This window comes from Tenrec ecaudatus, chromosome 12, assembly GCF_050624435.1.
Source record: "Tenrec ecaudatus isolate mTenEca1 chromosome 12, mTenEca1.hap1, whole genome shotgun sequence".
NCBI classification, from domain to species: domain Eukaryota; kingdom Metazoa; phylum Chordata; class Mammalia; order Afrosoricida; family Tenrecidae; genus Tenrec; species Tenrec ecaudatus.
Window position 1 is genome coordinate 112686724 of NC_134541.1, and position 23274 is coordinate 112709997.

General features: G+C 54.6%; 1 protein-coding gene across 1 annotated transcript in view; it reads left to right on the forward strand.

Annotated features, from left to right (window-relative positions):
• Positions 1 to 324: 324 nt before the first annotated feature.
• Positions 325 to 23274, forward strand: part of LOC142462563 (BOS complex subunit NOMO1) — a 57431-nt gene continuing 34481 nt past the window's right edge. The window contains exons 1-11 of the mRNA XM_075564552.1: positions 325 to 538; positions 3744 to 3833; positions 6361 to 6406; positions 8925 to 9025; positions 10433 to 10539; positions 13871 to 13943; positions 15196 to 15348; positions 16898 to 17035; positions 17460 to 17549; positions 20460 to 20565; positions 21827 to 21977. Of these exons, the coding sequence (XP_075420667.1) occupies positions 380 to 538; positions 3744 to 3833; positions 6361 to 6406; positions 8925 to 9025; positions 10433 to 10539; positions 13871 to 13943; positions 15196 to 15348; positions 16898 to 17035; positions 17460 to 17549; positions 20460 to 20565; positions 21827 to 21977 (1214 nt within the window). The 5' untranslated portion in view covers positions 325 to 379. The remainder of the gene's footprint in view (positions 539 to 3743; positions 3834 to 6360; positions 6407 to 8924; positions 9026 to 10432; positions 10540 to 13870; positions 13944 to 15195; positions 15349 to 16897; positions 17036 to 17459; positions 17550 to 20459; positions 20566 to 21826; positions 21978 to 23274) is intronic.

The window sequence follows — 23274 nt, forward strand, 5'->3', positions numbered from 1 at the left end:
TGCCCATCGGATTTCCCAGACTCGTAGGCTGTTATCGAAGCAGGCTGCCGCATCTTCTTTCTTGGTATCAGCCGAGCGCTTACCCACTGCTTACGAGGGCTTCTTTCTCGCTGTGACCTTGAACCCAAAGGACTACTACACCTTTCAAGTTTGCGGCACCTGGCACCTGGCGGATGGGACTTTGCATGAGGTCCTCCGCGCCTGCAGGGGGCACAAGTGCTCTCGCCGTCTGCTGAGCAATGCGACGTGGCTCTCCTTCCGGGCGACGCGACTGTACGGTAGGAACGCGCATGCGCAGCCGGAGGGCGGGCTCTGAGCTGTCTGCGGGGCGACGCGGAGCGGGGAGCCGGCGGCGAGGGGAGGGACCCGAGGTCGCGCCATGCGGGCGGGCCGGGACGCAGGGCCGCCGGGGCCCCTGGTGGTCGCCGTGGTGCTGCTGCTGGGCGGCGTGGGGCCGACGCGCGGCTCCGAGGACATCGTGGTGGGCTGCGGGGGCTTCGTCAAGTCGGACGTGGAGATCAACTACTCGCTCATCGAGGTGAGCGCCCGCCCCGCGGCCTGGCCCGCGCGCTGTGTGACCTCGGGCCGGCAGCTCAGTCTCTCTGGGCCGCGGGGACTTCTGCTCCGGCCCCACGTTCGCGGATGGCCCCTCGCCCCCAAGGCTCCGCTCGCCGCCCTCCGCCCGTCACCACTCCTTCCGCAGCCCCCCCAGAGCGGAGGGTCAGCCCTGGGCGTGCACGGGGTGGGAGGGCCGGCCCCTAGCTTCCATCAGACCACTCAGAACGAAGGTACCCCCCCGACACACACACACACACACACACACACACACACACACACACACACACACACACACACACACACACACACACACACACACACACACACACACACACACACACACCCCCCCCCCCCCCCCCCCCCCCCCCCCATCCCAGCGTCTACCGAAGCCAGGCTCCAGGCCGGTGCTTTCCAAAGCGAGCGGTGACCCCCCCTTGGGGGCGATGGCACGATCCAGGGGGTTGCACCAGCAGGTGCCTACACCTTCCCGGGGATCATGGGCTGGATAGTCGGCCACATCCATTTGGGAGCCTAGTCAGAGCTTTTTAACCGCGGGCCGTGACCCCATATGGATGCGTGTGTGTGTGTGTGTGTGTGTGTGTTGTATAGTGTGACTGTGGGTGTAGGGAGTGGGTGTGAGTGTGCCGAAGGCCACAGGACCAAGGCTTGCGAAGTGGGAATGACCAAAATTTAACTCAAAACCAAACGGTTCCTGAAACAGAGGAGTTTCTGGCAGCGGTTGCCGGTGTTGGAAATGCCTTGAGCAAAAAGGGGTTGTGAGTGGCAAGAGTTTCAGAAGCCCCGCAGAGATCTCTGAAAACTCAGTACACATGTGCTCGACACAGTGGATGGACTGTGATATGAGTTGTTTGAGCCCCAATAAAATAAGAAAAACCAAACAAACTCAGTGTCTGCAGGACCGAGATGCCAAGGCTCTAGGCCCCAGGTCTTTGGAAAGTCAGATTTCCCTGGAACCAGGCGTCCAGGACTTGGAGAGGATGTCTTTCCTGAACAGCCGCCTCAGCCCGGAATCCCCAGTGTGTATGCACTGCTCCTTCCAACCTCATGAAAAAGGCCCTGGCTCCTATTTCAGGAGTTCTGACCCAATAAGGCTTGTGTTGGAGTCTCCAGGGCTGAGAATCATTATTTCCAACCTGTTCCTCTGGGGCCCCCTTTCCCTCTGATTGTGGGCTTGTCAGCTGCCGCAGTGCCGCACTGGGTTGTGGCTGGACAGACACTCTACAGCAGAAGCCTTTATTACGTTGTTTTGTTAGAGGGCTTTTTACTTTTTAAACTTTATTGAGTCAGGTGAAAGTTTACTGAGCCGATCAGCTTCTTATTGACCAGTGTCTACTCGTGTTGCTTGCAGTTGTCACCATGTGATAGTTGCGTCTTCTATGTCATCCCAGGCTGCTGGGAAATTGTAAGGTGGGGGGGGGGCGTTGGTGGAGATTGGCAGGGTGGTGGGATGGGACTTGGGGAGGGTGGGCCCCATCGGAGAGGCCCGGTGGTGGCTGGAGAGGCCGAGAGAAGTAGAAGTGGCAAAGGACAGGTGCGTGGGAGGCATTTCGAAAGAGAGTGAAGAGGCTAGAAGGCACCTGGGAGGAACACCCTGAAAGGTGATCTCAAAGCCCAGCCAATGAGCTGCAGGGATGAGGCGGGGGACCAGTGTGTTCTGCTTGAGGAGCTGTCGTGAAGGAGCCCCCGTCTCAGGCCCTGAAGTAAGTGCAACTTCCAGCCTGTGCTTGACTCCAGGCTTCCCCTGTCCTTGACGTGTCCCATTCTGGGGACTCTGACAGCATGTGGCTGTCATTTTGTGGTCACCGCCATGGAGCATTAACACTTCAGGAGCGAGGAGGAGGAGGCCACCAGACCCGGCTGCTTCCTGTCCCACGTGTGGAAAGCCACCCGGAGAGTGGTTCCGCCCTGTAGGCCGATGTAAGAAACTTCCCTCGGACATGTGGCCTGTTCCTTCAGAGATGTTGCAGCATATTCAGACTCCTCTGTGAGGGAGCCCACACTCAGGGCCGGCGCTCCAGGTGCGCGGCCGTGAACCTGCACAGCTACTGTGACAGGGGCGTGGTGGCTCTCTTTGCACAGGTGAAGAAGTGAGAGCTGAGGAGGTTAGGGAGTGCCAGGTCGCACACAGGTAGTATGCGAAGACCTAGATACATGGCCTTGAGCAACCTCTGGGGAAATAGTTCGTATGTGGAAATGCCCAGGCTGTGCGAGTCTTCGGGACTGGGAGAGGCCAGAGAGGCATCTTGTTCATCTTATTGATAGGCTCTTGTCCTGAGGGCGGGAGCCAGTACATGAAAACTATCTAAACGTAAGGACTAGGGATCCGGGAGTCACCATCAGGGAAGCATTGGGCTGCTAGCTGCCAAGTCAGCCATGCAAGCCCCCAGCCGCTCCACAGTAGAAAGGCGGCTGCCCCGTGCTCTGTCAGATGGACAGCCCGGAAACCCTCTCAGCAGTCCCTGTGAGTGGGCACGGACTTGCTGGCAGTGGGTCCGGGTCAACAAGTGCCACTGATGAGTCCAGAATGCAGGTCCCTGGCCCTCATCCCCGACCTTCTAGTTGTGCTCCCGGGTGTTAGCGAGGAGCATGCACTGTAATGAGCGCTTTCACTTACAACAGTAATAACGTGTTCTGTTTCTACCCCGGAAACATGGACAACACAGAGGTAATAGCCCACCCTCTGTCAGGGATTCCAACTCAGTGACCCTGTCGGAAGACTAGCCCCACTCCCTAGGGATTCCAAGGCTGTAGGTCCTTACAGGGGCAGGCTGTCTCGTTTTATTCTCCCCAGCCCTGCTCGTGAGTTTGAACCTCAGACTCTTTAGTGAACCCTGTGCCACCTGGGATCCCTGACCCAGAGCCAGCCACTCAAACTAACTGCCAAGAACGGGCAAGTAGGACGATTGGAGTCGGCTTCAGGTGGTTCCTAATCTGAACCATCTTTCTTTCTGCCCCTAATAGCCAACTGGCACATATGAGGGCCTTCCAGAAAGTTTGTGGGAAAATTCCTTTTAAAAAACATTTAATTCCACTTTTCCATGAATTTTTGGAAGCCCCTTCGTGGTCTGCCCTCAGCAGATGTGTGTTCACAGTGAATTCGGACTGCAGGCGTGTCCTTAACTGGGTGGGCCCTGGCTGACTTATAGTGTCCTCTTCCTTTCCAGATCAAGTTATACACCAAGCATGGGACTTTGAAATACCAGACCGACTGTGCCCCGAACAACGGCTACTTTATGATCCCCTTGTACGATAAGGTAAGTGGGGAGGGCTGGGCAGACTTTATTGCTCCTCTCTTTTGATGGCAGGCGGCATGTACTCTTGGGCTCAGCCACCGGGAGAGTGGCCTTTCCCCTAGGAGCTAGTGGCTCCCGCCGGGTCTCTGGAGTCGGCCCTGTGCAGTGGGAGGCAGCTTATGCACTGGCGTGGTCATTGTGCATGTCCAGAGACACGGCTGGGTGTCACAGCTGGGGTCAGGGTGCCCCTGGTATCTAGCGGGTAGAGGCTTTAGTAGCGTATCAAGTCAGTTTGTACCTCTTGCTCTCTGGTCCCCCGATTCCCTCTTCCTCTGTGGAGATTGTCTCTGATAGAAGAGTGGTGTACATCTTAACTGCTTGCTCTGTGTTGAATGTTAGACACACGCCCGTCCTACTGCCATTGAGTTGATTCCAACTAAACACGAGCCTACACCAGGAGCTGACCGCCTCATCTGTCCTCCAGGGAGCAGCTTGTGGGTTTGGGTTTAACTGCTGATCTGGGGGTTAACGGCCTGCACCATTAGGGCACCCACGTAGTTAGATAACCCAACACACACACACACACACACACACACACACACACACCTGCTTGTGCACATGAATAGGCACTGTGCTCCCCACCCCCCATGTATATAACTGTCCTCACATTTTGCATAAATTGCTTGTTTTTTTAAAAACAGTTTCATTGGCACTTAATCCACATATCACACAGTTCCGTAGTTCAGTCACATCAACAAGATTTGTACAGTCATTAGTTACTTTTAGAACCCTTTCTCCCCACCCCCATGGTCACATCCCTTTTAAAATGAGTGGTGTAGTCACCGTCGGTGCTAGTGCTCCTCCACCCTTGTAAGTTGCTTTTTGAAAAAACATTTTATTTCAAATGAATTACAGCGTCACAATAAATTGTGGTAGTAGACATTGTTTCTATTTTACTTCTGTTGGACAAATAGGAATTAGCCTGCAGGGGCAGTGCAATATTTAATGTGTCTTCTCTAGCCAAATTCTCTAATTCCCACCCAACAACCTTTCCCTGTGTGGGTCTAGGAAGAATGTGGGGGAAGAAACGGCTAGGGTTCACCTGTGAGTAATTGTGAACTGGATTCCCTGGAGTGCCAGGAGGAGGGATCTCAGGAGTGGGGCATGTCCCCTGGACCCGAGATTCCTGGCGGTGAACCTCTTGGACCGAGAAGACAGCTACACCTTCAGAGGAGGAGTTACAGAGCGAGGCCCCCGCATGCAGCAGAGTGGTGGACTTCCCGACCCGTGGGGCATGCCAAGCCGAGCGCTCTTGTGCAGGAGGCTGGCTTGTGGAGTGGGGTGCCTCTGGACACTTCCTGGGGGAGACTGGGCTTGCCCCACAGCAGTGGGGCTGAGTACCTTTGGGCTGAGGCTCACCGGGGTCGAGTGCCTCTGGGCCCTTAGTTCAGGGAGCTGGGTGTGCTGACCCGCCGAGCTTGAGCTGACTTGACTGCCTTTGGGTTGAGGCTTGCAGGGCAGCGGGAGGCCCCTTTGGGCATTTGTTAGGAGACCTGACAGTACTTTGTTACATGTTCTGATAAACAACTATCTTGGTAGCTTCCTTAATAAACACTTTACCCGTGAACGTTGTCTTGGAGTTGTGCAGCTATTGCAATGGGTGTTAGAACGCAGAGAAGTGAAACAGAGACCGTTCATGAAGACACCCTTAGCCTGCAGTCGGATTTCCTCCCCTGCTAGCGTCTCGGCATGCTTTGAACACCGCAGAGGAATGTCACTGGCCCCCTTTCTAATGGCACTCCAGAGTCAGGTCAAAACTGCAAATGATTGAAACAATTCAGTTTGGCTGCTAACTGCGAGGTCAGCAGTTCAAACCCACCAGCCACCCCATGGGAGAATGATGAGGCTCTCTGCTCCTGGCAAAGAGGTACAGTCTCGGAAACCGTGTCGGGTTGCTGTGAGTCAGAACAGGTGCAGTGGCGGTGGGTTTGGGTTTTATTGTGGGGAGAAGGAGTTAGTGATGGGCAGCAGGACCTTTTCGGATTAAAATGTTTTCCCATAGCACAAGTCGTTCTTGGTGAATTTAACTCTTCATGTGCAGTGCATAGAATTGATTCGAGAGGTGGACTTGCTGGGTTTTGCCATTTTTTTTTTTTAAAACTAAAGACCACTCACGATCCTGGACGGATGGAGGAGGTGGTGGGGTTAGAATACCCATTGTCAGAAAGCACTGTAGTTTGTGTGTGAAAGACAGACTGTAAACTCCGTCACCAGCGTGTTTGGTGACAAGGACAAACGGTGGCTGCATAAAGCGCCTGCTCCCACAGGGCTTCCGCGTGTGACCGGGGGCTGCGGTGCCGCTTCCCCTTTTGCTCCAGCTGAGTAGGGGTCAGTGCTCATCGGCCTTACAAGGACAGAGTCGCTGTGGGTGGTTTGCTCCGTGTGCCAACAGTTACATGTCACGATGCCATCGGAGGAATTCAAACCAGTTGATAGGGCACCGATTTTCAGGCCTTCCCATGTCATTTGCTTTGCTTTTCCCTCTTAGGGAGAGTTCATCCTGAAGATTGAGCCTCCCCCCGGCTGGAGCTTTGGTAAGTGAACTGTAATCGGGCATGCTCAGGGCAGGTGCCAGGACCCGCTAGACTAGGAATTGGGGTTGGCAGAGTGAGGAGGGGGCACAGGGCCTCGTGCGGGAAGCTCTGTGGTAGTTACCCTCCCTGATCGTTTGAGAGCAGTGGGCTCTCCGTTCAGCCTTCCTGTTCTCGTTCTTCATGGCTCTCTCTCCGGCCTGCTTCTGAAGCCTCACTAGGGGACAGCAGATCAGGAGGCAGGGAGGGAGGCGCCCTTTGTTCCTATCCCAGGACTGCTGCTTTCTTAACCATCTCAGTGCTTTCTTTTCTTTTTCAATTGACTGGACCGAGGCGTTGATAAAAATGATGGGCTTTGACCTGAAGTTCTTCCGTTAGGCTGTGTCAGCCGCTGCTTCCTCACCTGCGGGGTCAGGACCGTGATGGCTCCGGCCTCCCAGGGGCTCCCTGGGCCAGTGTCTGTAAGCGTCCGGAGTGGCCAGCGCAGGAAGGGAGCACACACGGCCCTGTGGCCCTGTCCAAACAAAGGCTCTCAGCCGCCTGCAGGCAGGTAGCCGTCTGGTCGAGAAGCTGGAGTGGTGAGAATGGGCTCGAGATCAGAGGAGCCACCAAGCTCCCCCTGCCGTCCCATCGACTGCTTCGAGGAGAACTGCCTGTGGGGTGGCCGAGACTAGGTCTTTGCAGAAGCCGACTGCTGCCGGTTTCTCCCATGGAGCAGCTGCTGGGCTCAACCTGCTGGCCTCCCCGTTAGCGGTAGTGGAGTAGTGCTGTAACCTCTGCGGCACCTGGGCTCCTGTGAGATTAGAGCGGAGGGTGCGGTGTGCAGGGGACCGACGAGCGCTGGTGTTTTGGAAGGGCAGGTGTTTGCTGTCCCACCTTTATGACTTGGGGAAAGTGCGCCAGCGGGAGCCACAGTTGTTCAGGTCTGCCCCCTCCGGAGTTGGGAGAGGGAGGGATTTAGGCCCAGCTGCCGTGAAGGGGAACTTGGGCAGCTGAGAGTGGATTGGCCTTGAGAGAGGGCCTTTCCCAGTGTCCAGTCTGCAGGGTGTCTCGGTGGGTGGGGATTCAACCCCTGCAACGCAGTTGTTAAGCACTGTAGTAGAAGCAAAAGGGCAGCAGTTTGCAAGCGCCCGCAGACTGAGAGAAAAGACCCAGCCATTTGCTCCCATAAGTGTTTCTACTGGGGAACCCATGCGAGGCAGCGCGGCTCTTGGCTCCTAACCGCAGCGGTAGAAGAGGGAGCCCTGGTGGCCCCGAGATCAAGCACCCGGCTGTACAGCTTGCAGGTTCTGCCCTGTGAGGAGCGGTCCCGTGAGGCTCACAGTACCTAACAACAAGGACCGAGGCGACAGCAGAAGTTACACGCTAGCAGCCTGCGAGAATTTGGTTACCCCCAGGCCGTGGCGCAGCTGTTTGGTTCTGAATGTCCTTTGCCAGGGATGCTGGCACTGGTTGGTACCACAGCATACCCACAGAAACGCGCACTGAGTTCAAGTACAGAACGCGATGGGTTTTCACCAAGTGAACGCAGCCTGGAACGAGCGCCCAGATAACAAAGCAGAACTTTCCCAGGACTGCTTCAGTTACCTGCTTGCTAGCCCCTCTGCCCCCCTCTGCTAGCCGGACTTGGAAAGTTCTTGATTAGTTTTCTCTGATTCTCTGTCTGAGCAGAAGCGCCTCTATTGCAAGGCCTATTCAAACTCTCTTGCCCATCCATTATCTATTGGCTTCCTGTGTGTGTGTGTGTGTATGTGTACGCTCACTTTACCTGGAAATATCTTGTTAGTTCCTTTTTTGCCTCCTGTCCTTGTTAATTTTGAACCTTAAACCCCAGAGTGGTGAGGGAGGTGCGGGTCTGGGCAGCACTTTGTTCTGCTGGGTCTGGGGTTGCTGCGAGCTAGACCCAACCAGCCGGCACTGTGAGCAGCGCCTCGGTTACGGCGGTGCCTCGGACCTCGCTGTCGCTCTTGAGATAGTAGGAAGCTGCTTATCCAGGTCCAGGGTTCCAGTTGGGGGAGCCTGCGTGGGGCTGCTGGGCTTTCGAGTGTGTTGCCCTGGTTCAGGGTGCACTCAACATCGTTGGTCAGGACCCCGGCCGGGGAGCCAGCTTCTCGGGTCTGAATGGGACGCTTTCACTCACAGCCTGGGGGCGGGGAGGCCCCCCCGTGTATGCCTGCACGCAGCATAAGGCGCGCTGACTACGGCAGCTGGTTGGTGGTGGCCCTCGGTCAAGAAGCCTGTGTCACCCACCGCACTGCCTGGGGTGCCTTGGGCTGAAAATGAAGACAAGGGCTGTCCCTTGTGGCACTGCTTCCCTCTGGGGTGGAGGACAGGGCTGGGAGGGAGACTCTCCCCCGTTCCCTTTGGACCTTTGCATGAGGACGCATGAGCGTGTATTCAGTGTCCACATGTGAGCTGCATGCAAGCTTAGCTGTGACTATGTCCTACAGTGTGCTTTCCCTGGGCCCCAGAGCTCAAGCTACTCTGTCCCGCACCCCACCCCCCCTTCTTTATTTTTCAGAGCCAACGAGCGTGGACCTCTACGTGGATGGCGTTAGTGACATCTGCACAAAGGGAGGGGACATTAACTTTGTGTTCACAGGCTTTTCGGTGAATGGCAAGGTATGCCTTTAGGATTTGCTCTGTCGTGTGTGCTACACGTGTGTAGCCGTGTGATGTGTACAGTGTGTGTCACCTGTCTCCCCTGACCTTTACCAAAGGACTTCTCACCCGAGACCCCCAGGTAAGCGTCAGGAGAGGCTATGGACGCTGCCCAGTGTGTGTCGGGCTAGGAGTGTTGTAAAGGTCAAGGGCAGGCGACTGCTCCTCTTCACCCTGCTGCCACGCCTCGGGGTGGAGACTAATGCGAGGCATAGACTTGAGGGGCACTCGCCCGTGCACTTGTCGCGGGCTGCCCTTCCCCTGTGGGCAAAAGCCAGCCGTGGACAGGGCAGGGCAAGGCTCCCTTCCTCGTCGGCCTGCCAGTCTGGACTCTGCTCTGTGTCCTGTCTTCTGTGCAGCTTTGCCGAGTCTCTCCTTTGCCGTGCCTCAGTTTCCGCCCCTGCAGCGTAGGTGCGTGAGCAGCATGTACCTCATCAACCTGTCGGGAATTGTGCGGGGTGTTTCCTACCGTGTCCGTAGTGAGCACTAGCTAAACGGTTGTGGCCGACGTTAGTGTTATGGTGGACCCGGGTTGGTTTGTTTTTTCCATTTTAGGATCCCCCCACCCCCACACATTCCCCATGGCTGAAACCAGTCCATGTGGGTGACCTGAGGTTGGCTTCTTCCCGGAGGGTGGTGCTTACTCCGCCCAGGGACACTCTCAAGTATGTGTGTCATCTCCGGTTTGCAGCAGTGAGAACGTAGACGGCTGGCATCAGCTCTGCTCCTTGGGGAGAGCGTCCCCCCCCCACCCCCCAGGCGGAAGAGGTTCAAGAACAGACTTCCCAGTCGTCCCTTTTTCTCTCGGTGGCTTTATCTCTCCTTTGCCCGAGTCTTGAGAGGATGGCTCTCCGACTTCCCACCTGATGTGCTGGTTTCTTGTGAGAGCCCCCATCTGGGTGTTTGTCTTGATAATTTATAAGCACAAACCAAAACCAACACTAAAACCTACGGCCATCAAGTCTGTTTTGATTGCTGAGGACCGTGGGACGGTGTCTGAGGCGGTAGCTTGTTATGGGAGCAGACCGCCTCATCTTTCTCCTGTGGAGGGGCTGCTGGGTGGTCCGGGCCGTGGCCTTGCCGTCAGCAGCCCCACGAGTCACCCACTACCGTACCAGGGCCCCTGTTGTGCGACCATGGCTCGTCTTTAATCGATAGTGCCCTAGAGCTTGTGATGGGAAATACTACTCTGCTATTCACGTTCTCCCGTTGCCGCCATGCAGAGTCACCCGTGGCTTACGTCCTCATTTCAGAAAGGGCCCTCGGCCCCAGGAAGAACGCAGACTGAGGGGATTTGTGGGGTCGACAGGACAGTTGAAAGCGTCCCTGGCCTGCTCTGCCTGGTCCTAACCTTTTTCTCCGCCCCAGGTCCTCAGCAAAGGGCAGCCCCTGGGGCCCGCAGGCGTTCAAGTGTCTCTGAGAAACATGGGCACTGAAGGGAAGATCCAGTCGACAGTGACACAGCCTGGTGGCAAGTGAGTGGTGATCTGTCCCCCTGCCATGCGTCTGTCGTGGGTGGCGAGGGTCAGAACTCTGGATTCAGGGAGACATGGATCCAAATCCTGAATTGGCCTCATCGCCTGGGACAAGTTTGTGGTCGGAGCCTCACGCTCCTCCTCTGTAAAATGGCATCCTTGTGGGATGATGACACGTGAGAGAATGCCCGCTGAGTGCGCTCCGGGGCCTGGCACGAGGCCAGCCTTCGCTCACTGAGTCTAGTGGGCTCTGCATCAGTGCAGGAAGCTCCGAATAACTATGATTTTTTATCAAAATGTTTTAAATTGTGCGTTGAGAGCAGATCACCTCTCCAAACACATTGTGCTTCCGCTCATCCATTGCGATCCCATCAGTGCCTCCACTTGTCCCACTTGTATTGCCTGTTGCCCATCCTCCTGCCCTCCCACCCAGGGAACCCATGCTGAGCGTGAACAAGGGCTTCGGCTCTGGCTCATAGCAGCCCCGCAGGACAGTGAACCTTCCCGCCATCGGGTTTCTGGCTGCCTCATCCTCCTTCGGGTGTGTTTGAACTGCTGATCTTACAGGTAGCAGCTCAACCCATGAAGCCACCAGGTTCCTATTTTATCTCTGTTACATCAACAATATCTTGTAGTTAGTGCTGAGATGGCTCTTTAATGAACCTCGTAGAACCTCGTAATGAGTCTGTCTTTCAGGTCTCCATTACTATTTTTGAGATGCCGTTCACTTTGAAATAACATCCGCTCATGGAGTGGTCCCCAGCCGGACACACACCTGCATTACGGCACACCGCACTTAGGATGGTCTCTTTTTTGCTTTTGGTCTTTCAGTCCATCTGATCATTAGTCATAAGTCCTACACACACGATCGTACATACATGATCGTACATGTTTTGATCGTTCTCAGATGCTCACTTAGAGATGTTTAGTATTCTAATTTATAAAGATACTGATTTTTTAAAAAAGTACCAATAACAAAAGATTATAATAAAAACAAAATTTTTTAAATTGAGGTGTTTGGCTTTTGTAAGAACTGCCTTCGGATAGAATCATGAGAACAGGGCCGACTCCACCATAAGTCAGGGACAACTGTGCTGCGTAATGCCTTTCTAGACCTTCGTATTCCTGGTCTGTAAAGGAAGGTGAAGGTTTGATTTTCTCGAGGCTAGTGGTTTGAATGCTGTCCATCAGCAGTAACTAAAAGTATGGTAGTGACTAACAGAACTGGGGTACTATGGGAATAAGGTAGAGGACAAAGCTTACCAAGGTCAAATCCAAGGGCGACGTCAACTTCACTGCAGCAAAGTGACTGCCAGGCACTATCCAGCTGTTAAAGGCTCTACTTGATAAAGGAAAACAGCTCCCCAAGAGAGCAGAATGAAGTTATCTTTGACGTTCATTTCATTAGAATGAACTCTTGAGTTGTCAGATACTTTGCAAATTTGGAGGGAGCCCGGTGGCACTGTGGGCTGAGTATTGGGCTGAGTATTGGGCTGATAACCACAAGGTTGGCAGTTAGAGCCACCTACCGCCCTGTGGGAGAAAGAGGAGGCAGGCTGCTCCTAGAAAGACCTACGGCCTTGGAAATGCTATGTGGGTCTCTGTGGGTTGGGATTGACTCGATAGCAGGGATGGGCGTGGGGTTGCAGAGTTGGAAGGCATCCTGGTGGTGTGTAGTCAAACATTTTGGCTGCTGAAAGGTGGGCAGTTCAAACCCACCAACTGCTCCGTGGAAGAAAGATGTGGCCATTCTGCTCCCATAAAAATTGCTGTGGGGCCCCTCTGTCCTCAAGGGTCCCTCTGAGTTGTGAGCCACTTGACAGCAAGGGGTTTGGCCTGCACAGTTGAAGGGTTAAAGGTCAGGATCATGGCGCAGCGTTTCTAGCCTTCAGTTCATTTTTCTCTGGCCTTGCTTTGTTTATAAAGTCTAGACAACCTTGCTCAGCTACTGGCTCCATCTCAGGTGGTGTGCAGAGCAACCGCAATGATGTAGAGTGCCTTCTGATGGCGGACGTGCACTCCTTCACGCAGGATTGACCCGCGACGCCAGCGCCATCCTGAGCGCCTTGGCCAGTCAGGTCTGCACCCTGGTCACAAGGGGCTGGTCCTTCCCCATTGCTCCCTGGCATGTCCCTGTCCTTGCCGATTCACACCCATCGTTTCCGTTAAACCCACTTGGATGCCCTCTAGGCTTCAATGACTGGTTGTATGCAAAAGTCTTTTGGAAGGGAATTCAACCACATGTTGTCCTGGCACACAGTCTGTGCTCAGGAGATGTGAAGAAATTCGTTCCTGCGGAAATACTAGCTAAATGGCACGTTTGTGACACTTAAAGCATTTTCAGGTACGGCCACTGTTTGTCTTACAGTTGAAGAGCTTGGGTTCTTAGGGAAAGGTTAAAGCTGAGTGGTCACGGCTTCCCTCAACACAAGAGCACTTTGTTCTAATAACCTGGCATTCCGTGATGCTCAGCTTCCCGATGTGATCGCTGAAGACAAAACGGGTGCATAAGCAAATGTGAAGAAAGCTGATGGTGCCCGGCTATCAAAAGATTAACATCTCAGGTCTTAAAGGCTTGAAGATACGCAAGCGGCCATCTAGCTCAGAAGCAACAAAGCTCACACGGAAGAAGCACACCAGCCTGTGTGATCATCCCAGAATAAAAAATCATATCGACGTGAATGAGGGGAAGTAGAGTGGAGACCCAAAGCCCATCTGTAGACAGTTGGACATCCCTTTACAGAAGAGTTACAAGGAAGAGACGAGCCAGTAAGGTTGCAGGATAGCACCGATGAAACATACAACCTTCATCCAGTTCTTTAATGTGCTCCCCTTCCCGCCCCACCCCCCCGCTATCATGACCCCAGTTCTACCTTACAAATCTGGCTAGACCAGAGCATGCACACGGGTAGAGATAAGAGCTGGAAACACAGGGAATCCAGAACAGATAAACCCCTCAGGACCAATAATGAGAGTAGTGATACCAGGAGGTTAAGGGGAAGGTGGAGGGGAGATAGGGGAAGCTTATTACAATGATCTACATATAACTCCCTCCCTGGGGGATGGACAAGAGAAAAGTTGCTGAAGAGGGACATGAAAAATAATAATTTATAAATTATCGAGGATTCATGAGGGAGGGAGGATGGGGGGCGGGGGTAGTGATGAGCTGATTACCAAAGGCTCTAGTAGAAAATGTTTTGAGAATGATGATGACAACAAATGTCCAAATGCGCTTGACACGGTTGATGGATGTATGGATGGATTGTGATAAGAGCTGTACGAGCCCCCAGTAAAATGATAAAAAAGCTGAGTGGTATCTTGTATTTCTTAGGTTTGCATTTTTTAAAGTTCTTCCTGGAGATTATGAAATCCTTGCAAGTCATCCGACCTGGGCGCTGAAAGAGGTAAGTGTTTTAGGCCAGTGACATTCGTACCATCTTCGGGGTCAATGAAGGGGGATGAGGGGCTCCGTTTCTGATAGGACGTCGACAGAGGACTAGTTTCCTGGTCGCTGGGGCCGCTGGTGGACCTGGTGGTGTTTCTAAGGTCCATTCCCTGTGGTAACAGGTGTTATTCACAATGTTGTCTCTCTGCTCTGAACAAGGTCTAGTTTTGACTATTTCAAGCTAAGGCAAGACAAAAGGACCCGATGAGATTTACTTGTTCTTTTTTTTTATCAGAAATAGAGTTCTATAAATACATTAATTATTCTAGAAACACTTGCCCAAGGAGGCTCTTTAATATGCGTGTGCCAGCAAAGTTTCTAATAGCGAAACCCCGTGACCAGCATCAACATCTCTGTAGGAGACTAGACCCTGTGGTTTTGTCACAGAGCCATGTACTGTGTCAGCAGTGTGAAGGAACCAGAGCCACAGACCTCACGTGGACAGAGAAAGGCAGGTTTCTGAAGTACACGGTTTATAAAGTGATCCGCGTGCCCATGGTAAAACCATGTATGGACACATTCAGACGTAGGCACGTGACCCGGGCGGGCCTGGGCTGGCTGGCGCCATGTTCTCGGTGAAGCCGATGTGAGCGGCAGGCAGAGTGCCCAGGGGACGGCTTCCGTGGGCCGAGGTCCTGGGCTTCTCTCTCCTGCTCTAGCTAGCTGGAGGGGTTTCATTGTGGCCGAGGTGAATGTTGTTGTTTTGTGCATCTGTATTGTGAACTAGGTGGAGGTTTACATATTAGATCATTTCCATGCTCAACAGCGTTAACAATTTTTCAAACCTCCCAACATGTCAAGCCTGCCCCCCCTTCTTTTCCTTCATTGTCTTGGAGGTTATTATACTACCCTGCAGGTCAGCGCCTGTTTACCCTCACCTCCTCCCTCCCCCTCTCTCAGAGGGAAAGTTTTGCAATGACTAGATAAGCAAGCTGCTTAGCAACTGAAGTAAAACCAGGTGGAAATTTGGACAGGTTTGCGGTGGTCCTGGTGTGGGGTCTGCCCTGCCGTTAAAGCAGTCGGCCGGCCGGTATTACCGTGCTCATGGTAGGCTTGCTGGGGCCAAAGGGGCGGTGCACCTGCCTTTTGTTCTGGACTTTTCCCCTAAGGAGGGAGAACATTTGAAAGTGTTTTTGAAATTTAATTGCTTGTTTGGACATTACAGAGAGACTGAATTGTAAGATTGTAATGGAGCTTCTTGTTTCTGGTAGGCGGGTACCACTGTGCGTGTGACCAACTCCAATGCCAACGTGGCCAGCCCCCTCATAGTTGCTGGTTACAACGTGTCTGGCTCTGTCCGAAGTGATGGGGAGCCGATGAAAGGGGTGAAGTTTCTTCTCTTCTCTTCTACAGTCAGCAAAGAGGTAAGTAAAACCATGTCAAGAACAAACAAAAGGAAGGGTGTGTGTGTGTGTGTGTGTGTGTGTGTGTGTGTCTGGGTAAGGTGCAGTCTTTTTTTGTTTTTAATCCTTTTATTGGGGAACTCGTACAAATCTTTTGTTTTTTAATTGTTTTATTGGGGGCTCATACAACTCTTATCACAGTCCATACAGACATCAATTGTGTAAAGCACATCTGTCATACAATTCTTATCACAATCTATATACATCCATCCATTGTGTGAAGCATATTTGTACATTTGTTACCATCATCATTTTCAAAACATTTGCTTTCTACTTGAGCCCTTGGTATCAGCTCCTTTTCCCCTCCCTCCCCGCTCTTGCCTCCCTCATGAACCCTTGATAATGTATAAATTACTATTATTTTGTCATATCTTACACTATCTGACGTCTCCCTTCACCCACTTTTCTGTTACCCAACCCGGGTGCAGTCTTAAGAATGTTTTAAATGTAGGCTGAAAGTGGATTTATAGTCTACATGTTTAAGGATCCATGTGTCTTGATTAGAAGCCCCTGGTTCATGTGTGATGGCGAAAACAGATCCTGAGGGTCAGAGCTAATATCCAATTTTTAACAAATCAATGAAGCTTTGCAACAAGTTGATGGGCATGGTGCCCCACCCAAAACAAGGGTGTTAGGTGGACCAGACCTCTTGGGAAAGGCTGGCAGGGCCTCAGGAATGCAAGGCCGGAGAGTCCACTCAGAAGCTTGCAGCAACTGTTGGGAATTCCTAAGGCGTAACCGTGGTCGCTTTTCTCAGGACATAGGAATTCACTAGACCTTATGAAGATAGGCTTTCAGAACTCAGACAATGACATTGGTTTAAAAAAGGGGCCAGGAAAATTGTGCCAATGCGTGTCTTTCCATCCTGGCAATGAACCTGCTCATCCTTGAGAGCGGCAGGAATGTGGCCGTGTAGCCCATCCCGTCCCTCTTCAGCTCGGATCTTGCCGCGCGGACATCATTTGTTCCCCATCGCGTTTCAAAGGAACGCTCGAGCCCCCAACCATGCCAACCTTGCTTTTTGGCGAAGAGCACACATTTCCTCGCGGCCGGGTTAGAGAGATGGAAACCTCCTCTTTACAAGTGTGGCTCCTAGATGCAGGCTGTGTCGGGAATCGACATACACTTAGATTGACATGCAGCTCACATAGCGTACCAACAAGTGGTAAGCGTGTGCGATCCTAGCCCGGTCTTCATGCTTACATCCGTGTCATTAGCATCTCCTGCCTTCCCCGCGAGCCCTGGTGTACCCCCAAGAAACTGTTGATCTACTTGCCTGGACCTGTTCGTGGATGCGTGCAAAAGGAAGGGCAAGAAGAGCTTTAGTTTTGATGCTTTGTTCTTAACTCTGAGACTGGAACATAGAGATGTGTGCTCCTTTATGTGCACGCGTCATGTCCCACGTCTCAAAATAGATGCACGTTTTGTGTTCCACTAAGACTTGGATGCATTCCTTTGGCGGTGTCAGAACTCAGGGCGGAAAAGGCAGTTGTTGTTGTTCTTGGCCTAGGATGTGCTTGGCTGCAGCGTCTCGCCCGTGCCTGGCTTCCAGCCCCAAGACGGGAGCCTGGTCTATCTGTGCTACGTGGTCTCCCAGGAAGATGGCTCCTTCTCCTTTTACTCCCTGCCCAGTGGGAGCTACACCGTGGTGAGTGGGGCAGGCCTCCGTTCTGCTTGCGCGGGGCTCTTAGGCGCTGGAGTGCTGAAGGAACCGGGAAGGGTTGGGCTGCGGTTCGGTGAGGATTCTTCTGAACAGCTGTCAGCGCAGTGGCTGCAGCACCAAGGTGGGAGCCTGAAGGTCAGCGAGTCGAACCCACCAGCTGCCTCATGGGGGAATGGCGTGGCCGGTCTTTCTGAGAAGATGTGCAGCCTTGGGTGGGATAGGGTTACGCGGTGTTGGCATCGACTGGAAGGTGGGGCTGGGGTGAGGCTGACCCCGTTAGTCATGGCACGTTTCTTTGAAAACGGGCGGCAGTAAGGCTGCATCGTCTCTGCCTGCAGCTGGATCGATGGCTTCTCTTGATGGGTGGATCCTGCTGTTGGTTCGCGGTAATGAATACTCTCCCTCCCAGGTTCCCTTCTATCGAGGGGAGAGGATTACCTTTGATGTCGCTCCCTCCAGACTGGACTTCACAGTGGGACACGACAGCCTGAAAATTGAGGTGAGACCTTCTTGTCTTCTGTGGGGAGCGGGGCTCACACTTCCATCCGTGGGCACAGCTGCTGCAAAGATGCTAACGACGAAAACTAAGATTTTATCGAGAAGGGCGGTCGGGAAAACAATGGAATCCTGTCCCGTGTCTGAAGTTCAGCGTCAGAGCCACCAGACCTGTGCCTTCCCTGATGTAGCGTTGAGGTCTTGGGCAGAGGGGCTCGTTTATCGCAGCTCCCGGGAAAGGGATTCACCCATCACCGGGGACGTCCCTGACAGGCTCACCTTTCTGTCTTTGGGTCGACTCCCTCCCCGACAGTCCTGCGGGTCAGAGCAGAGGGTGCCACAGGGGTGCCCGGTCCACGAATCTGTACCGAAGCATCTCCAGGGAGCAGCTGGTAGGCTGGAACCACTGACCTGCAGCTCAGCAGTTGAGCGCTTAAACCGCCGTGCCACCAGGGCTCCTCATAAAGCATGTGGAAGGTGACCGTGAAAAATGAAGCAGGGAAGGAGATTGCGGGATTCGGTGTTTGAGGCGGCGTCGCCACCTCAGAGAGCGTGCTCTAGGGAGTCCTCCCGGTGACGGAGCCATCCGAGCCATGAGCGGGAAGGGGAGAGGGCGGGCGGGCATGCTGCTCCCACCCCTGCGGCAAGTCCTGACCCGACAGGCATGAGCACAGCAGCTCTGAGGTCGGAGTGTGCCTGGCGCTTTAGGGACCCCCAGGGAGGCCGGCGTGGGGTTAGCGAGGTGCCAGGTGGTGAGGTCCAATGGGCAAGGCCTGGGAGCCACGCTGCCTCTTGCTCCAGTGAGACTGGAGCAGTGTGGTCCAACTCATGTCTCACCGGTACCCCCTGGGCCCAGGCTGGTGAAGAGCCTGCAGGGAGCAGGAGGGAAGCGAGGAGCCGGTGGGCGAGGAGGGTGAGAGTTGACTGAGCTCGGCCTGGGCGCTCGGAGTAGATGGGAAACTTGCGACCCATCACACTCGCTGGATCTGCCAGACTTGGAGTCGTCGTCTAATCACAGAGCTACAGGGTGGTGGTCGTAGGACGTTTTCTAGATGAGAGCAGATCTCAGACTACTACCCAGTGTTAGATTTAGGGGGCGGGCTATTTCAATGGCTTCCGTTCAGTGGTAAACTGGAAAGTGGTACATTGGCGTGGCGTGGACTGGCGGGAACCAGCGGTCTGTCACAGGCACGGCGGAGCCAGGCTGTGACACTTGGAGGTGCACTGTGTGCGTGCTGTGGGGAGGCGCAGAAAGGGCAAAGATGGAGTCCTGGCAGGGGAGGGTGGGGTGGAAAGACGGTCCCACATCAAGGCTGAATAACCTGTTTTTTAAAGAGGTTATTCTTTAAAATAGGGCTTTCCGGGGGGAGGACCCACGAGCACCCGCGGCCAGGCATCTGTATGTAGCGTCCTCTCCTTCTCTGTCTCGCTCATGTGAGTGAGGGCTTGGTGGGGTCTCTGAGCTGGTTCTACCTTGCTGACTGGTCCTCCACCAGGCACTTTTCCTCCCGAGAGTACCTGAGGCCAAGCGGTCCCTCCGACAAGACAGATCTGTTTGTTCTTTGGGCAGTTGATGGGGTAGAAGCATTTGTGGAGTAAATATGTACATTCGTGGATTCAACGGGCTCAAGAAGGGCTTCCTGCATCAAAAGGAAAGGAGCTCTCACTGTTTGAAAGCCCTGTCTCCAGGGCGGTTGTGTTTGTTCACTAGGAGTGCTTCCTGTCCACCAGGAGACCGAGGCAGAACCGGCCGCCGGGCGCGTGGTGCTGGTGCTGCCTTCGCAGGAGTGGGGCAGACTATAGAACTCGAGTGGGGTTAGTGCTAAGCTTGGTCCCATCATAAAATAGGTTTGTGTGATGGACAGTGCCAGTGGGGGCAGGGGACGTGGTCCCCTGAGATGAGATTGCCAGGGAAAACTGCTCGGAGGTGGTGACTGTCTGAGCTGAGGCCCGCCTGGTGAGAACGAGCCAGCTTCTTACAGGCCCTCTGCAGATGTGGGAGCCAGTCCGCATGAGGGTGGCCTGGGAGACCCAAAGTCAGGGTGACCGTGCACAAGCAGAGGCAGTGCTGTGCAGCGTGGGCCGGGCTCCCTCCCCCTCACACTCTGGAGCAGTGGTTCTCCACCCTCCTCAGGTCCTCATGGCGGGGACCCCAGCCATAACATTCCTCTCGTTGCCATTTCATCACTGTCATTTTGCTCCTGTTATGAATCGGGCAACCCCTGTGAAAGGGTCGTTTGACCCCCCCCAAAGGGGTCGAGACCCCCAGGTTGAGAACCGCTGCTCTGGGGCCACGTGTGAGTGCAGCGCAGCAGGTGCTGACTGCAACGGCCCAGGGCTGAGTCCGGCTCAGGTGGGAGTCTCGAGGACTTGCGCTCTGGTTGTGGTGGGGAGAGATTGGAGCACAAGGGCCCATGTGGCTGTGGGTGCAGGAAGCCACAGGTGTGACTGATATGCCTGTGGTGATCCTGGGAGTTCGGCTTGGGAGCCTGGAGTTGGGAGAGGAGGAATCAGGAAGGGAGCTAGTGATAATGGGAAGAATTTTCACAAGCTCAAGGTGACTGACTCAGAAGTAGCCTACCGCTCTATTGACTTCAGTTACTCGACAAGTGTAATGTTCTGGGACAAGTACAAAGGAGACAGACATGGCCCCTAACCTCGTCATTAGATGCTGCCCCAAACATGCAGACTGCTGTCACCACTCGGGAGAGGGGACCGCCGCTAACAGCAGGCGATGTGGGGCGGGGGCATGAGCAGGAGCGGCCGGCCTCTGGGTGAAGGGAGGTTGCTGGGCTGAGTGACTTCGAGGGAGAGCCTGACTGGCGTGTGGGACCGAGAGGAGAGCAGGGTGGGAGGCTCAGCGGAGGGCTCTGTGAGTCTGACACCAGAGGACACCTCCTCTTCTTGTCCCCAGCCCGTGTTCCACGTCATGGGGTTCTCCGTCACCGGCAGGGTCCTGAACGGGCCCGCGGGAGAAGGCGTGGCAGAGGCCGTCGTCACGCTGAATAACCAGATCAGAGGTGAGCGGGCCGTGGCTCGGGGCAGCGTCAGTGCCGTCTTGTGACCACAGAGAGAAATGCAGAGGACATTTACCCCCCCCCCCTTTTATTTGAACTTTCTATGGTGAGCTAGGTGATGGTTTGCATCGACAGAGCGGATCATAGATTCGCCCTCGGCAGTTCCTACATGTTCAGATTCAGGTCACCGCTGAACGCACCAGCCCCTGGGGGACCATCTCTCCTCCCCTCTCCCTGGCTCTCTGGGCTCCATTCCCCGCTCTTTCCTCACCCTCGGAACTTTGTCCTTGGGGAAGTGTGCCCCATGGCGCTTAAGCGGGTGACGTTTCCCCATGGAACTGAGTGAAGCTTCAGCCCCGAAGGATGACTAAGGCCCATGGCTTTGGAGGTCCCACCAGCCTCCATCCAGCTTGGCCTCTTAGATGATTTTGAATTTTATTCCACGTTTTCCTCCCACTCTTATGTAGGACCTTCTGACACGATCCTTTTAGAGCACTTGGTGCTGGTAGCCGGGCACCACTGCGTGCTTTGTGGCCTCAGGCTGGTGGAGACTGGTGTGTTCGCGGCTCATGAGGCCGGTGGACTAGTTTTTCCAGGCATCTTTCCCTGTCCATCCTTCTGCTCTCCTCTGGATGGGGAGAGATGAGAGTGTCCCTCAGGGGACTGCTCACCCCGGTGGGGCATAGAATGCTACCTTTGTGGACTGGCTATGCCAGTGGGCCTTGGTGTGCCCCGAGAACCATGGTCCTGATGCCCAGGCCCAGCAGCTTATTCCCCGAAGGCGTTTGGTTGTGTCTCAGAAGTTTGCGTAACGTCCCCCGTGTACTCTCCCGCATCCGTGTACTCTCCCGCATCCGTGTACTCCCGCATCCGTGTACTCTCCCGCATCCGTGTACTCTCCCGCATCCGTGTACTCTACCACATCCGTGTACTCTACCACATCCGTGGATCAATTTGCAGCTAAAAAGTAAATATACTTAGACAAGTATCCTTTGTCAAGCCTGTGTAGCTTCAGGATGATGTTACCCCCACTCCCTCGCCCGCCGGTGCAGTCTGTGTGTCTGTCTGAGCCTCCTCCTGTGGCAGGAGAATGCATGTACCAGTGCTTGCTCTGCTGCCTTGAACGCTTGCCAACTTCCCTGGAGCTTCCTGTGCCAGGACGTGAGCTCTTCACTGTGTGAAAACCTGCTGCCCCCGGTTTCCCCGAGTTTGTGTTGGGACGGGCAGGTGCTCCTGACCCACCTTCTGTGCGTTTGTGTTTCAGTCAGAACGAAAGCGGACGGCTCCTTCCGCCTGGAGAACATAACCACGGGGACATACACCATCCACGCTCAGAAGGAGCACCTCTCCTTCGACACGCTCACCATCAAAATCGCCCCCAACACCCCGCAGCTGGCTGACATCATTGCAACAGGGTGAGCCCATGGTGCTTGGCTTTGGCATTCTCCTGCCCGCTGCCTCAGAGCGCCATCCTCAGACACCTTCTTCAGGATGACGGTGGCTCCGTCATATAAACAGACATTCAGACGGGCCTGTTTGAATGTGAAAACTACCTTCCGTGTCTGGCTTGGCGCCCGGGGGACCTTTCTTGGGCTAGCTCTCGGAGGACGGTTGAAGATGGTTGGTTGAGAATGTTTGCAGTAAGATGCTGTCGGCGGGCCTCTTAGTTCCCCCTGCTCATAAGCACTAGTTGTAAGTGTGTGCAGGGGGGGTGGGGGTGTCTGTGGCTGAGTCCCAGCGAGTTGTGCCAGTGCAGACATAGGCGTGGGCTTCGATCACCTTGGAAACGGTGGGCTGGTGGGGCGGGGCTGCCCTCTTGAGAGAGCAGTGAGTTCTCACTGGCTACAGAAATAGAAGTGGCTTCCCTGATAGCGTGGAGACTTGAAGTCTGCACTCAGGCGTTAGCTGAGTCGTGTTCCCTCGGACATCTCTAGGGACGTGTCCTCCCTTCCTGCTTTGCCCCTGTTAACCCCTTGTTCCTGGGCCTGTGGCAGCTTAGCTACAGTCGCCCTTCCTCTCCCTCTGCACCTCTCCCCGGGAGTCTGTGCAGCTGGCTCTCAAGGGCCCCCAAGACTCCACGAGTTAGCTCCTCGTGCTAACTGGACTACTTAGATCTGTAGCACCCCGTGTCCAGGTAAGGTCATGTTCGTCGAGGCTTGAGACTGGGATGGCTCTCTGGGGAACACAGTTCAAGCTCTCCCACTCATCAGGCAGCAGCTCGAAGGGAAAGGTGTGGCCCAGGCGTGCGGTGTCGGAGCTACGCCGTGTGGCTGAGCACCTGGAGCTGGTGGCGTGGGGCAGGACGAGCAGGGTGGTGCCGAGGGGCGTTGGCCTTTCCCAGCCCATGGGAGATGGGGGCTCCCTCCTGCCCAGGGCGCCATCAGCCAGGGGACCGTTTTGCGCACCGAGGAACATGATTCCGTTCCTTTCTGAGTGGGTGGCCTAGTGACATGGAAGGGAGGAGCGGCTTGCTGAGCGTTTGCCTCCGAGTGCAGTCCAGGACAGAGCGGAGGATGCCTTGGGGCTAGAAGTCAGCAGAGCTGGTCCTGGGTTTCCTTTGGGGTGGGGGAAGGGCAGGAAAGGGAGAGTCGAGGTGGTTTCTGGGTTCTCAACTTGAGAGGCAGGGTGCCTGCCGCCCCTGACTGGGTCAGGAAAGGAGCCTCTTGGGGTCCCTGTGGGACTTTTGTTGGCTGAGTGGTTTGTCAGACCACC